The sequence below is a fragment of the Pteropus medius genome, unplaced genomic scaffold (assembly GCF_902729225.1).
Source record: "Pteropus medius unplaced genomic scaffold, Ma_sr-lr_union100, whole genome shotgun sequence".
NCBI classification, from domain to species: domain Eukaryota; kingdom Metazoa; phylum Chordata; class Mammalia; order Chiroptera; family Pteropodidae; genus Pteropus; species Pteropus medius.
In genome coordinates this window covers 3,195,340-3,211,516 of record NW_024355206.1, presented here as the reverse complement: position 1 = coordinate 3,211,516, position 16,177 = coordinate 3,195,340, and the positions used below count along the sequence as shown (strand labels likewise).

Genomic DNA, 16,177 nt, shown 5'->3' with positions numbered 1-16,177 from the left:
CTGCCGTGAGTCCAGAGCTGGTGTCAGGTCTGACGACTCTGCTGGTGCAGGACGGCCTGCGAAGTCTCCTTCTGGGCCTCACTAACGACCGCTGGGTGCTTTAACCCTAATTTTTGGTTCTCCTTTAGGTGCACTACATCCTTCAGGAGGTGGTGATGGGGGGAATGGTGTTGGAAACAAACATGAATGAAATCGTGGCTCAGATCGAAGCTCAGAACAGGCTGGAGAAATCAGAGGTGAGCGCACAGCTGTACTTTGCCCTGGCGGTTGAGAAGACCTGGGCAGGAGGGGGAGCGGGTGCATGTTTGTTGGTTTATGTTGCTCTGGAACTTAGGAATGTTTTACACTCGCCTCCTTTCTTCCCTGATCCGTGAAAGCTCATTGATTTGAAGGCCAAATAAGAAGGAGGCTAAAAGTATGGATAGAAAAGCCAGCTGACATGGGCAGGCAAGCAACTTCTGACGTGGGGGCTAGGGCCCATGTTTGTGTTGTTAATTCCTCCTCTCAAGCCACACATTCCCTGGAGGGGCCCAGAGTCCCCTTCTCCAGTTCCTGTGTGGTTTCCTAGTTGGTGCTGTATGAGTCTGACCTCCCAGCAGCCGTTTCTCGTGGTATCTTCCAGACCTCAGAGTTGCCAATTTCCTTGTTTCCAGTTAGCCTTAGAAAAGCTACAGTAGAGTTTGGACAGGGTTTGAAAATAGCATCCCCTCGTCCAGCCCCACGTGGTTCTGGCTTGACACAGATGCTCACAGTGAGTCTTTTCTATCCCCCAGCAGTCCCTGCATCGCCTTCATCAGCCTTACCAGGGAGGGGAGGTACCAGGGGTACACATTCACACACGGCGGACGCCCACCGGACCCCTGCTTTAGTCATCCAAGCATCTTCAAGTGCTTCCTTGCTTCGTGTAACGGAACTTAATCTTGCGAAACCAAGAATTCTTTCTGTGAGGACTAGCAGTTCTGCTGAAGAAGCTTTTCCAGACCACAGCTATTGTGGCAAATGTAGTTGTTGTAGAAATGCAGGCTGGGAAGCTTCCAGGAATAGTAAGTGAGTCAGAGGCAACGGGTTTGGAAACCAGAAGAAATGGAGCCTTGCTGGCTGAGGATAGAGTTGGAGTTTCTCTCAGAAGGTAGGCAGTAAGGAGGAAGGGAAGTGGTTTTGAGGGAGTCCCTGTCCACTTGCCCCCTTCCCTGCACACCAGGGCTGATCCTGGAGGATGGGGGCTGAGCGTACACACCTTTGTCCTCGGAGTTTGTTACCAGTCCCTCCGTGTCTGTGGATGCCCCCTGCCTCCTGTGTGTCCTTCCTCCCATCTTGTTGCCACATGACATTTTGAAAGCCAGTTCTTTTCCATCTCACATTATTAGCTGGCGAGCAGTCGCCCTAAGCCGTGATGGTGACATTCTTTTTCCTTTCAAGAATTTCCCTGTGACTGCACTTGTCTTTGAGAGTCTTTAATATCTTGAGGAAAGGGTTTGGTTTGGTTTTGTAATCTGAAAGCTGCCCCTGATACCGAATGTGACTTGGTCAAACTGTCTCAGATTATTTCAGCAAGCATTTATTGAGCACCTACCTAGCAGGCACTGCTAGGTGCAGGGGCCATAAAACTTGGTAAGCCACAACCCCCTTTAGGAGCACAGGGTTTGGACCCCTGTACCATGGTCTCCATCTCACCCAAAGATTATTTTGTTAGCTGCCTTTGAGGAACAGGGAGGAAAAAGCAAAAGTTGTGTTGTGTGTGCTCAGGTTGGACATTTTCTAGGTCTCCTTCCCTGGTATTCTTTAAGCATTAAGTAGGTGACACTGAGGGTTTGTCTCACACCCACCTGTCATTTCTCTGCAGGGCGGCCTCTCAGCAGCCCCCGCCCGGGCCGTGTCCGCTGTGAAAAACATCAACCTGCCAGAGATTCCTCGGAACATCAACATCGGTGACCTCAACATCAAAGTCCCCAACCTGTCCCAGTTTGTCTGAGGGTTGAAGACTAGGCTGAACTGGGGTCCTCGAAACAAGCAAAGCCACGTCAGTCCCACAGCAGAACCCACTCTGAGCCTTAGAAGTCAAGCCTTGGGCCCTGAGCCCTGCTGTCCTGGAGTGGGGAAGGGAGTCCTATGTCACCGCTGGTGTGTGCTCCGTTCTCACATGTGCAGGCTTGCCGGTCTCTGACACGCGTGATCACTGCAGATGTGAGGGGGGCCCTGGCTTTCCAGTCGGGGGTCAGCATAGCCAAGCCATTTGCACCCTCTACCTCCCTGGGAGCATGCAACTGCTCCCAGGGATTGGGAGCTGTATTGAGAAGCCCCTCTGCTTCCCAGAACCCTACCAGTAGGACCTTCTCGGACTAGAGTCTTCTTCCTTAGCACCATGAGGTCTGAAGTCCTATAGCATTTACTTTTCTGGTGAGGGCCATAGCTAGAAAAGGGCCGACCCATCGTACCTGGGGATGTGCTGAGTGGCAAATGAGGGCAGGATCTTAAGAGAACCAGAGTGGCCTACTGGCTCTGCTGGGTTGTCATACCCAGAATCCTTTCTCATAGCCAAGATTCCTGATCACCTCCTCCTACAGAGTCCATTTCCCTACTGCCAGCATCTTGACTCTGCTCTCACAGGTGTTTATATCCACATCATAAGCCTGGTTCGTGCCCACTACATTTCTGCTGATCAGGAGAGCACCACCTCGCAGCCGTCTCTGTAGCACAGCTGAAGGCGTCCCCGCTCAGGGAGAGGCCCCATGTCTGTAGAAGCTAAAACTGACAACATTTGAAGCATCTCAGAATTACAACTCTTTCCAAATTTCAAATAACGTTCGCCTCAGTTGCTGTGTTATGAATGATGAGTGTCCAAATGGGAAATGCACCATCAGCTTCTGGAGCATGAGAGCCTTGGCTGGGGTCCCCCATTCCTGACCTGGCACGGGGAAGGTCGGAGGTCACAAGAGGTGTGCTGGCTGAGACTGGTGCAGGGCAGCATCTGTCCAGCATGCAAAGTGTCCCTCCCTGAGCTGTGCTATGGGTCTGTCCTGTCCCCCTTGGGTAACATGCTCGCAGAGCCAGCTTTGGAAGGCTGTGCATTTACAGCTGATAAGAGCCCTTCCCATGGGTGATTGAGAGCTAATCTGCTCGTCGGAGTAGTGCCCATTGCTCCTGCACCACCTTGAGGCCAGGTGTCGGGGCCGGTGTTGAGCTCACTGCACCTTCATGGCACTGACTGGCCAGGTCCCCAGACCTTTCTGAGGCTCCCCAGCGCTCTCACAGAGCCCATCCAACATGGCACCGAACAGGACCATGTGTCCGGACCACATCTCTTCCCGCTTTGAACAGTGCTTCCTGTGGTTGGCACCTTTGCTCAGGCAGCCTCTTGTCCTTAGTCTTTCAGATCCCTCTCGACCTTAGAGGTGGGCAGTAGTTCAGAAGCCTTCTTGTGTTGGAGGAGGGAAACGTAGGTGAATGTATCTGATGTCACACCTCTGATGACGTTCTTTTGAAAGGTTCGAATTTTTTTTTTTACAGACATTTCAGCACATTCGCATCCCTCTTACACTTGCTGAATGTGAAATAGAAACAAAGAGAGGAAACTGATGTTTCTTTTGCACCTATTGGAGGGTGGCACGAGCAGGATCCTTCCGCGGTCCTTCATGCAGACATTGTCATATCCAGTTTCCAGGTGAAGAAAGTTAAGACTCAGAGCGGTCAGGTAACCTGCTTTAGGCCACACAGGGCTCAGAGTTGAAACAGCCTGCCTGCCTAACTTGTAAGTCTTTATTTTTGCCCCACTGCACAAGTTGTCTCCTCCCAATTCTATCTTTTTATAGATAAGGAAACCAAGTCTCATAGGGGTTAAGTAGCTTGTCACAAATTGTCATAAAAACAGGGTTGGTTTTCTGAGAAAGCCGGTGACACTATCTCAGAGTGTAAGAGCTGGAGGACCTCTCTTTGCCTGCTATGAAGTGATAAGGAGATGGAAGCCCTGAGTGTTAGGTGTGTCACAAAGGGTTAAAGGGTCACAGAGTTAGAGCTAAGTCATTTTTCCTGATTCGTTTCGTGGTTTAGTGCATTACAGCAGAAAACCACATGTCCTGGGTTCCTGGGGTAGTCTTCGAATGTTTTGTCTGCTGGAAACCGGTACCACTGGCTGGTCCTATAGACTCCCAACAGTGAGCACCCCAACAACACCCCTCCCACTGCCTCTAAAAATGGCACACAACTTCAGTCTGGTTTTATATTTGGGAAACTCAGTCTCTTTGGACAAGCCACAATCATTGTTCATTAACACTTGAGGCTGCCCACAAATCCAGCTAGATTTCTTGCCTATCAGCAAAGCCATAAACTTTTTATAAGTGAAGAAAAATCTTCGTCCTGCTTTTGGAGTGGGGTACAGATATTGCGGCTGGTTATGACAGTAGGGGCTGGGTCTGAATTTGGGAGCCCTGGGCCCTGGATGGTTTACACAGAGCATTCCTGAAGTAGTTCAGAACACTGGGTTCTCAAAAATCTAACGTTCTGCCGTTATGCAGTTTCTGAGTGCCTGGTGAGGCCAGGCTCAGTGCTAGGCACTGAAGATTGAAAGACAGAAACAAGGCTGTGTGTCCTACTGTTGTCTCCGAGCACTCAGATTGAGCCTGGCAGGTGGCCCGAATGTGTGGAGCCCAGAGGCAGTGACTTTGCATTATATGGCGTATTGAAAGAACAGCCCATTTCCCACCCCAGGCTGACCCCATCATGTCATGCTCAAACAGTCTATCTTAGTTCAAACGCTATGACAAAAATATGGACTGGGAGACTTAAACAACAAACATTTCCCACAGTTCTGCAGGCTGATCAAGATCAAGGTGCCAGCAGATTTGGTATCTAGTGAGGACCTGTTTCGTAGATGGCCGTATTCTTATTAAGTCCTCCGGTGGCAGAAAAAGAAAGCTCTGTCCCCTTATAAGGGCACCAATCCTGTTATGGAGGCTCCATATTTGGCCTCATCCAAACCTATCTCCCAAAGGCCCCACCTCTAAATACCATCACATTGGGGGTTAGACTTCCACGTGTGAATTTGAGGGACAAAACATTCAGTGCATACAGGGCACCTAATTACCCACCTTTCCTCTGAGTCTGGTCATAGCCCCGTGCTTGTCACATTGAGCATGAAATCAGGATGTCGTGTCTTCTGTTACCCAGGCCTCTGCCACACAGCAGCCAAACCCTCCCTCCCCACCACCTCTGCCGAGCCACCAGCTTTATCAGAAGAGAAGCCAGAGGGCTATGGCTGAAATCCGGCTGCTGGCTAAATCATGTCTTGTGGGCCAGTCTTTCCTAAGGTTTTCCTTAATGTGGCCACCAGTCCATAGCTTTCTAACTAGGATGCAGCAGTGATCGGTAAAGACCAGGAGGGACTGCGATGGCCATGATGGAGAGCCACTTAAGTAGAGACCCAAAGGCTGTCGACTAGCAAACATCCTGGTCTTAAGCCTCCCAAGTCCTCTGCCCTACCACCCGGAGAGTGTCCCATCTCACTGTGGTCGTTGTTAACCTAGTGCCCACATAACGCTCGTACACCAGCGTGTGGTCAGTGCTCACAGGTGCCTATTGGCTGTCGTTGTCGTCAAGACTCCTGCCTCAGGAGCACTGGAGGGTTCTACGTCTGCGAGATCCTGGCAGCAGTTGGCAGATAGCAGACAGGTCCCCTTTAAGGAAATAGTTCCATGAAAATGGTTCATCTTTTCCAAAAGACTGTAAATTCTTTCCTATTTCGACAATTGAATGTTTTTAAAAGGAAATACATACATGTAGTTCAAAAATTAAGATCATAAAAGGCTGTTCAGCCAGACTCTCACCGTGTTCTCCCAAACCACCAAGCCCCCTGTCCCTGGTAGAAACAAGTGTTGTCAGTTTAAAGGATTAAGGAACAAAGTTTCTGGGTTTTTATAAACAAAGTCCCTGAGAGTGTTTCTTCCACTGTAAGGAGCAGGGACCTCCCAGATCCCCGTGTGAAACAGCACCCTGACCAGCACTGCCGGTTCTTCCCGTGCCTTTCCTTTTCCTGTGCCCCCTGACGTACTGTACGTTTGGGTTGTAGTTACTGTCTCTTCCCTGCTGGGATATACGTCCCTCAAGGACAGGGGTCTGTCTCTTGGTCAGTGCTGTATCCTGGTTGCTATGAGCAGTGCCTGGTACCTAGCGTTCAATAAATAACCTGAATGAGTGAATGATTGAGGCAGACTAGTCATTCTTAGAGTAAGTCAGCTTGTGCTCTGCAGGGCCCTGCACTCAGCATTCAGAGAGTCAGGGCTGCGGCATTGGAAGCAGCAGGTGGGGAGGGACCAGGTGATGGCCTGTGGAGGATGAGGAAGAAGAGAAAGTGGAGCCCAAGTGACTAGAAGACCAGTGAAGATGTCATTAGTTGAGAGAGAAGGAGGTGGTTTCGGAGAGAGGAAGATCTAGAGACTGGATGTGGATGCGTAGGTTGGAGTTGCCTGAGGGCATCTGGGAGATGTCCGCCCGCCTGCTGGGAACCTGGGAGTGGGCAGGAGGGAATGGGTGTCCATCCCGGAGAGGTGGTTAAAGCTGTGGGGGCGAGTGACGGGGCCACGGCAGGAGGGGATTGAGGACCCAGCCTGTGGGCAGGGGAATTGAGAGGAGAGTCTAGACAGTGGAGGGACTTCAAGTCAGGGTGGACATGCAGGAGGAAGGGGCCCCTGCCGAGAGGCCAAAGCACTGGGGAACTAAGAAGAGAGGACCTCGCTTGCGCTTGCAGTCGTCCCCACCAGGCCCCCCAAGCGAGGCAGCGAAATGAAGGGTAGGTTCTGGCTGAGTGGTGGGATGAATCCAAACCTCGAGGTGGCCGTATACAAGTGTGAGTCACAATCCCGTTTTCTGTCACGGCTTTTGGAATATCAGTGTCATCCATGAAAGGGGGTGCCAATAACTGCTACCTCGGGGTTGTAGAGGGCTAATGAGAGTTGACGTAGGTCACAGAAGAGCTCCGTAAACATTGGATGCTGTTGTCATTGGGGTTTTTGCAGAGGGAAGGGGAGACAGCAGTATGTTGCCGAGGAGATGGGGGAACCAGGTGGGCCTCAAAGGAGTGGGTCTGCAGAGGGATGATGGGGACACTGCCTGCTGGCCTGGCCCCACCAGTGGGGTCCCATGGCCGTCTCTAGAGGCCATCATTGGACAAAGCTGTAGGAGAAGTGGTAGAGTCTGGAGGGAGAAGCTTCCCTGATAATGAGTTTGAAGACAGAAGCACACACTCAATCCGGTACCGCCAGAAATGTGGGGAACGCAGCCCAGAACGCCCTTCCCCCAGAGTAAGCCTGAAATCGAGACGTCCTGCAGGCACAGTGCAGTATGAGGACTGAGCCAGGTGGAGGCCTCTGGCCAAAGCAGGCCTGGTTGAGAGTTGGGGTCCTGTAGGGAACTCTACACTTCCCACTAAAAATGGTATCTTTGGGCCTTATCAAGAGCAGACTTTAACGTGTTTCTCCAACTCTGACATCACCTTGGCCTCCTGAGAGCACTTGAAAACAGGAGTGCTCGCCTGCCTCCTAGCAGTGCCCTAGGCATCCATCCGTGCCTTCAGCAGGGCACAGTGAAGGCTGTCTTCCGCGCTGATGAGAATGAGGACCTAACCTGCGGAAATTTTTCTTGACACAGGTTGACGGCCTGAATCGGTCCCTCTCCGAGATGATCTCAAAATATTAATCAGCATGGTTCAGGCAGTGACCAGTCAGAGTGCAGGTATCAGATGGGGGATGGGGTGTGCCTGATGGTCCATGTTGGTTCTTCCATGAGAACCTTGCCTCTCCTGAGGCAACAGAGGAAGAGCCCAGGAGGCTGCCACATCTGGGACAGCTGCAGTTCAGGCCTTTGCCATCCTGGGTGTGGCTGAGGTAGCTTCCATTGGTTGCATATGTAGCTCAATGAGTCAGCGCGCCTCCTCCAATTCAGGTACTGTGGTGAGAGGTACAAGGGGCCTCTAATACCCCATCTCCGGACCCTCACAAGCTGGCAGTGAAGTTAGAGGCTGAGAGCCACAGCCCAGGGCACTTCCCAGTGCAGAAGACCATGGCCTTTGCCTGGCCAGCCTGGGAGTGAAGCTTTCCTCTAGCCTCTCAGTTCTGAGCACTTTGCAGTGGATCCCCTTTTCTAGACCCCTCTCCAAGCCTCCCAGGTGGCTCCCCAGCTGGCTGCAGGCCACACGAATCTCACTCTGGCATGAGGTACCTGTAGGCTGAAGACTGCAACAAGTATCGTCTGGGACATAGTCCTTTCTTGTTGAGAAGCGCTTGTCTAACTGAGGCAAGCTGGGATTCGAACTGCTTAGCTGCTAAGCCAGCTTTTCTGGAACTTTCTTTGCGTGTCTGGGGGGTTTGTCTGGATCTGCTCCCTCAGCACCAGTCCATGAGGACGTGGTTCCCTCTCAGATGCTGGACTGGGCGCTCTGCGGCATTTTCTGCTGAAATTCCCCCTCATGAGGTTCTCAGCCTCTACTTGTCTCTCCACCAGCTGGGCCCTGTCTGGGCCCTTGGAAATGCCAACCAAATCATCAGCTGTTTAGAGTTCACTACGGTGTTACAGGATTGGAAGGAAATCTCTGGGTCCCAACTCTGTGCCAAACAGGGAAGCATCACCATGATGCTGCCTGCCATCGTGCTGCGCCTGGCACAGGTTGACAGCCTAAAGCCAGCCCTACCTGCCAGGCCCTTCCCCGAACCTCAGCACTTGGGGTTACAACCCTTTCCCATCATCAGGTCAGCCCACTCCCAATCCCAGCCCAGCCCCTGAGCTGCTCCGGGCTCCCACAGCCCCAGAAAGGCCACAGCCTGGCTTCTCTGTGGTCTCTGGCTCCCACGTGTCCTCACAGGTGGCTTTTCCTCTGAGCCTGCAATCCCCAGGTTTGCCTTGAGTAGAGCCTCATGTCCCAAGTGGCAGCACTTGGGATAGTGCCTGGCCCTGGTATGAGCTGAGTAAACATTAGGTTGTTACCTTGTCCTGTCACTGTCTGGTCTTTCCCACCCCACCAGGCCCCCTCCACAGTCCTCCCAGGCTGGAAGGGACCCCATGTCCTCAGCCTTCAAATCTGCACGGTAGACAGAGCTGCTGTTGGGGGTACAGAGTCCTCTGAGCTGGTTCGTGGGAGTCGAGAAGATACGTGCCGGGTTAGCACATCTTGGTTCATTCATCAAAGAATAGCCAGCTCTTCACTCAGCCTTCACCACCACCCTGTGAGGCACAGTGCTGTTATGTGTAGATGAGGAAACAGGCACAGAGAAGCGGCTTGCCCAGAGTCACTTAGCTGGTAATGGTCACAGCCAGGATACAAAGCCTGACCCGTAATGGCTCCTCTCGTCAGTGGGAGGCGGGGGTGGGGTGGAGAGGCCTCTGGGCTGAGAAGAGGAGAAGGGGCCACACTGGTCAGTATCTAGGGTTTCAAAGAAGAGAATTCTAGGAAAGGTCTCAGGCTACCAGAGCAAGAGGAGGAAGCCCTTGGTAGGCGAGACGGGTTGAAGCAGGTCTCCCAGGTGCTGGGAAGGTAGGGCCCCAAGGGCAAGTGGGAAGGACACATGATTTTCTCTGATGCTGGAGGCTGTGGTGCGGGTGTGGGGTGATGGGGTGTGTGCCTAATTTAGGTCAGTGAGTGGAGGCTGCCCTGGAAGAGCCCGAGGGGGCTCAGGAAGGCCCCATGGCCTGCTGGGTGTAGTGGGTTGAATGGTAGCCTCCCAAAAGATATATCCACATCCTAACTCCCAGAACCTGTGAATACGACCTTATTTAAAACGAGTATTTGATGTGATTAAGTTAAGGATCTGGGGATGAAGTCATCTTGAAGTATTCAGATGATCCCTAAATCCAGTGACAAGTGTCTTTGTAAGAGGCACACAGAGGAGATGGCCCGTGACCGCAGAGCTTGAAGTGATGCAACCACAAACCAGAGACTGCCCGGAACCACCAGAGGCCAGAAGAGCCCTTGAAGGATCCTGCCTTAGAGCCTTCGTAGGGAGCGTGGCCCTGCTGGCACCTTGACTTCATACTTCTTGCTTCCAAATGGCATGGGGATAACTTTCTGTTGTTTTAAGCCACCCTGTTTGTGGTACTTCGTTACGGAACTGAGCTGCCAGGTGGCCTCGGTGGGCTCAGGCTGGGTGGGCAGAAGGAAGGCGGCAGAGAGTGACAAATGGAAAAGGTTACAGGAGGGAGGTGGCCGAGTCCTCCAGAGCTGGGGTCCAGGAGGGGAACTCAGGAAAGGGCTTTTTCAAGTGATGGCAGGGCTCTGGGAAGGAACGCGAGATGGGTGGCTGAGGAGGCCGATGGGGAACTTCAAAGCTAAGGATTCCTGGCAAAAGAAGCTGATGCCCCAGGGAGAGGCCGGAGGGGACCTGAGCAGTGCCAAGCTGGTCAAAGAGACACCGACAGACGACGTCCCTGGAGGTATCGTTGCTGAGGCCTTCCTGCAGGCCAGTTGTTGGTAAACTGTCCACATCTGTTCATTCAGTTTCACAGCAGCTCGTTGAGGGCCTGCTTCCATTTTACAGATGTGGAAGGTGAAGGCTCTGGGTTGCCCAGCTTGTGTCAGGCCCTGACAGGAAGCCACCTATCTGACTGCAAAGCCGGTTGCCTCCTGAGTTTCCTGCCCTGCCCTCGGAAGGCTCCCAGGGCTTGAGGTCAGTGCACTGGGGTGGGTGCTGAGGGAACACTGGGGTGGGAGCCCACCGAGGGGTGCAGGGCTCACTCTGCCTTCCTGCCCTGGCACTCCATCTCAGGGACCCCTGTGTCTCCTACTGGGCTCTGGGTCCATTCTGTCCCTTCCACTGTCTGGGCCCAGCTTAAATCAACAGGCCCTGTCTTCCTTCTTGCCTCATCAGGACGCCTAGCTGTAAAAGATGCTTTTTGTCCTTTTTTTTTTTTCCCCCAAAAAATGTGTTTTTAATTAACTTAATAATAAAACCCAAACTGAACTCTTGAAAACAACAGCAATAAGAAATTTAAAAAAATAATAATCTCAGCTCCAGGAAGTGCCGACTTCAGCACCACCCTCTCCAGCCCAAGAAGCAGCTCTGGTTCGGTTCCCTTCCTGACCTTCCCACTATGCCCCCAGCTCCTGGTCCTCAAGCCTCCGAAATATCCCCTAACCAACCCCCCTGAAGACCCTAGACCTCTGCCCACTGCTGAGTTCCTTCAGCTCTGGAGTGCCTGCTTCCTCCCAGCTGCTCTCCCTGCCTCCCTTCTGATCCGTGCCAAGCTGGTCCCCAAATCATCCCCAGAGGCTCCCTCTAAAAGGCATATTTGATTCCATCACTGACCTTTTCTCAGTATTCATAGAGCCTAAACTCCTTGGCATGGCATCTAGGGCTCTAGTGTCCAGCCCTGGCCCACCCCAGCCTCCGCCCTGCCATGCACCCGGCCCCCTTGCGCTTGCATATGCTGATCTTTCTGCTTGGGTCACCCTTCCTCCACCTGTTCCACACAATCCTCAAGACTCACCCGAATACTTCCCTCTGTTGGCTGACCTGCCCTTGCCCTCCTCAGGCACAGAGTGGCATTCCTCCCGGCTCTCATGACAGTCGTGTGGAACTTGGTTCATTTGTTCACCTGATAGGTGCCAAGTCCTGTGCTAGGCACCAGGGCGCAGTACAGGGGGAACAGTACAGACATCCCTGCTGCTGTTGCCCACGGAGACCATGAGGACAGGTTTCACCCATGTGCACAGAGAAGAGTTCCAGCCTGCAGATAGTGTGTGCTCCTTAAATGTTTGTTAAGTGACTTGACCAACCAAATGAGTGAGTGGATAACCATAACCCTTCCCACTCCTGGATAGAGGCTGAGCCAGCCTCAGAACTGAATCACACACTGATAGTAGGTGCTCAGTTCTCAGAAACCACTCCCCAGGGAAAGGGAAGAGTGTAGGGAACTAGCATTGAGAAGTGAGGACACAGTGCTCAGGATCCTCCAGGCTCCTGAGTCTCCTGCCCACATCCACACTGTTTCTGATCTCATGGGGAGAGGGAGGAAGCCCTGGATAAGACTCCTTTTCCTAACCAAGGGACTCTGGCTTGCAGAGGGGACTTCAGGAGAAGGTTGCCATCAAGCTTCTGGTCCCCACCCCACTTGACATCTGGCACTCCCCAGGGCCAGGGTCACCAAGGGGCCCCACGTGGTACAGGGCAGTGTCCAGCCCCTACCATCTAGCCCCTCCCCAATGCTTTCTTGTCTCCTTTAAAAAATAGTATCGTAATAGTTTTGGTGGTGACTATAAAAATAGTATGTTTGTTCAGGAAATTTAAAGAATATACATAGGTGTATAAGGACGAAAATGGTGGTCTCTTCGCCCTCCTCCCCATCCCTCTGCATCAAGTCAACCTCAGTGAGGCCAGTTAGGTCACCATTTGGCATGTGTGTTCCTGCCCTGTCCCAACACTCATGACACTACACAAGTGTACAAGCACTGAGAGAGTTCTTAAGAAGGTGGGATCATAGTAAATGTATTACTTTGGCACTTGCTTTTAAACTTGAAACTAGACTATGGACATCATTCCAAGGTAATGGGTACAGAATTAAATTGTTCTAACTGCTGTGCAATGTTTCCTGTGGATGGATACTTTGTTTTTTTTTTTTTTTTTCACTTCTTTTCTTAATGTTCTTTTTTCTTTTTTTTAACAAGGAATTCTGCAGGAAACCTCCTCCTGCACATCCTTAGGTTCCAGTTGGATTTCCCTGGGTTTAGGATCAGTTCCCCAACGTGGGGTCACTGCCTCAAAGGACATATGCATTTGAATTTTTAATAGGTCTTGCCATTTTGCTTGCTCAAGCAGTGAGAGCCTTTCACAAGTGCTCCCTGAGCATATGAAAATGCTGGTCTCCGCATCCTGGCCAGCTCTAGACGTTATCATTCATCTAAACCTTTTCCAGTATCATAGGGAAAACCGACCTCTCATTGTTTTGAAATTGTGTTTCCTGAGTATAACTAAGGTCAAATACCTTTTCATATGTCAGTTGGTTTTTTTTACTTCCTCTTCTGTGAATTTTTGTGTCTCATCCTTTGCCTGGTTTCTAAGTGTGGCATCTTTATTTTAAAAAATCTCCTTTAGGACCTTTTTGACCATTATTGATATTCTTTGTATTATGTGTTGCAAATATAGTCCAGTGTAATCATTGTATTTTACCATAAAGAAGTTTGTATATACTTAAATGATGTTTAACTCTTCATAACAGACATTTGAAAACATAATAAGAACAGTATAATGAATTTCCACTGTACCCACCTCTACGCTCCAACAGTAATCACTATAAGGCTAATTTCCCCCCCATTATGAAGTTTTCCTTTTGTCATTGTGGTCATTTTCACAATGCAGGGATTTTTCCTTTTGTGTAGTCAAATTTCTCAGCCTTTTTGTGGCTTCTGGGTTTTGTGCAATACTTAGAAAGGTCTTCTCCACAATTATTAGCCAAACATTCTTCTAGTACTTCTAAAACATGATTTATGATGTTCTAAATGGTGGCATAGTACTTTCTCATATGAAGGACCATGATTTATTTAAGCAGCCCCCAATTACTGAACATTAGCTTGTTTTCGATTTTCCCCTATTTTAAATCATGTCGTAATGAGCAGCCAGACCTGATTTTTCCACCTCATCTGGATTATTTCAAAGCAAACCCCAGATAGCAAGTCATTTCATCCCTGAATATAAAAGTTTTAAAATAGTTACATCGTAGTATAGTTAGTCCTCCGGTCTTTTTGTCTTTCACTTTTGATTGCATTTACACTTTAAATAGACAGCATATTCACATGGTTCAACACTCAAAAGAACAAAAGGATACATTGAAAAATCTGTTTCCCAGCTTGATTTCTAACTGCCCAGCTCCCTGCTCTGAAGTAACCAGTGTTACCAGTTTCTTGGATATCTTTAGAGTCATCGTATACCTGTGTAAGAGTGAATTATGTGCTTTTTCTCTTAAAAGTTAAAATTGAAAATCTGCACCAGCTTTTATTAACATATCTTGAGGATTGTTCCATAAAGAGCATCCCAGTTTTGTTCTGTTTTTAATACATATATTTCATTGCATAGACATACAAGAAGAGCTCAGTTATCCCATCTCTACTGGTGGACATTTGGTTCTTTCCAGCTACAGACAATGTGGCATTGAAAAGCTTTAAAAACTCCTTTCACTTATGTTCGAGGATATCTATAGGATAAATTTCTAGAAGTGGAAGTGCTGAGTCAAACTGGATCCGCGTTTATATATTTGATAAATATCGCTAGATTGGCTCAAGGGTGAGTCAGTGGGTGCTTTTGTCCTCCCACCCTTGCAAACAGACTGTGTTGCCAAACTTTTTCTTATCTCTGCTGATCTGATAAGTGAAGAATATAGTCTCTTTGGAGATAAAATTTCATGTTGTCTTTAAAGAGTTACTGAGCATCTTTTCACATGTTCGCAGGCCCCTTTGATTCCCCCATCTCCATTAACTGTCTTCATGTCCTTTGCCCATTCTCTTTCCCTTCGAGTCGTTTTCGGTTCGTATTAAAATGATTTGTGGGAGCTCTTTATATATTAGAGAAATCAGCCCTTTACCTATGTTCTCCCAGTTTAAAGTTTGTTTTTTTTCTTTTTTCTTTTTCTTTTTTTTTTTTTTGACTTATGTAGTAAAGTGTATCATTGTTTTCTTTTTAGGCTTTAGGTTTTGTATAATATTTAGAAAGGACTTCCCCACCCTAGGATTTCATTTCAGTCCTTCCATGGTTCATTGGGTACTTAGAAAACATGATTTGTTTTTCATGGTGGGATAGTAGTTCATCATATAGGAAGACCATAATTTATTTAATCAATCATCTATGTAGCTGAACATTTAGGCTATATCTGAGTTTCCTGAATTATAAATAATAATACAGTGAAAAGCTTTTTCCATAAATATTCTATTTCATCCGACTAAATGCCTGAAAGTAACTTTGTGTCCTCATACTGCCCTCCAGAAGGTCAGGCTACACTCTGCCAGGTGGCACGTTTACTCCTCTCCAAATGCCCTCAGAGCCTAAGGCAGAGAGGCAGGAACCAGGGTTGAAGTTCTTCTCCTAGCCTGACTGAGTCTTTCCTTGGTATGGCAGCTAGAGAAGAGATTGTGTCAAACATGCTGGAGGAGGGGTCAGGCCAGATGATACTGGAGGGAGAGAGGGACGACCTCAGATCGTTACTGGAGTCTCACTCAGTCTGCTTTCTTTGACCCTACACACAATTCCATATTCCAATAAAGTGCAGCCTGGCTTTTAAGAGCCCAGCAGCAAATGAGGAAGGGGAAGCAAGGCTGCTCATAGAAGGCACCCTGGCCCACCACGTAGTTTCCAAAGAAAGAGCAAATGAAGTATAATAAAAGCAGTCCATCAGAAAGCAGCCAGCCTGGATCATTCAGTGTAGTGCTGACCTTGTCCCACAGATCTCTGATGGGTGAGAAAGAGCTGATTTGTCTGGGTGATCTTAAATTTGCTTCTAAAGCTGAGAGTCTGGAAGGCATCTTGAAGGTTATGGTAGGCAGAATAATGCCCGCAAAGGGGAATTAAAGTTGCAGATAGAATTAAAATTGCTTTTCTTTCAGCTAACCTTAAAATTGAGGTATTATCTTTTATTGTCCAGCTGTAATGGACAATGTAATCATCACGATCCTTAAAAGGTGAAGCAGAGGCAGGAGAAAAGTTAGCGCCAGACTCATGTGATGTCAGAAAGACTGAAGAGGCTGGGCTGTGGAAATGGTAGGGGCCACAAGCCAAGGGATGTGGGTGCCTCTAGAAGCTGGAAAAGGCCAAACACGGGCGTTCCCTGGGCATCCAGAAGAAAGCCCGGCAGACATCCTTAAATGTGGCCTAGTGAGACCCATCTTGGACTTGATTTACAAAATTGCAAAATAAGGAATGTGCAGTTGTTTTGAATTTGTGTTGACTTGTTACAGCAGCCACAGGAATGGAATACTGATACCTGGCATTGCTCAGGAGAAAGATGCTCAGAGGAGGGCCCTGCCTCCGGAAGCGCAATGTGGGTGAGAAGCCCTTTGCCCCGGCTCCCTCCCAGCATTTTATTTGCTAGGTGCAGCTCCTTTTCTGCCTTCTTACCAGTGAGCCTCCACATTCACGGGAATTAGATTATTTCCTGGCAAGATTCAGTTATCCAGAACACCCATCTTGGGGTGGGGGGAGGATGTGCTATCTGG

The 16,177-nt window shown here is 49.5% G+C and overlaps 1 protein-coding gene across 2 annotated transcripts in view; it reads left to right on the top strand.

The window, feature by feature from the left end:
* Positions 1–2,801, top strand: part of AP3S2 (adaptor related protein complex 3 subunit sigma 2) — a 38,497-nt gene extending 35,696 nt beyond the window's left edge. Inside the window, exons 5-6 of one of the 2 annotated variants that reach the window (XM_039858429.1) lie at positions 129–236; positions 1,844–2,801. In XM_039858429.1, the coding sequence (XP_039714363.1) occupies positions 129–236; positions 1,844–1,972 (237 nt within the window). In that variant the 3' untranslated portion in view covers positions 1,973–2,801. The remainder of the gene's footprint in view (positions 1–128; positions 237–1,843) is intronic. The other variant, XM_039858430.1, reaches the window with a different exon arrangement.
* The last annotated feature ends 13,376 nt before the right edge of the window (positions 2,802–16,177 follow it).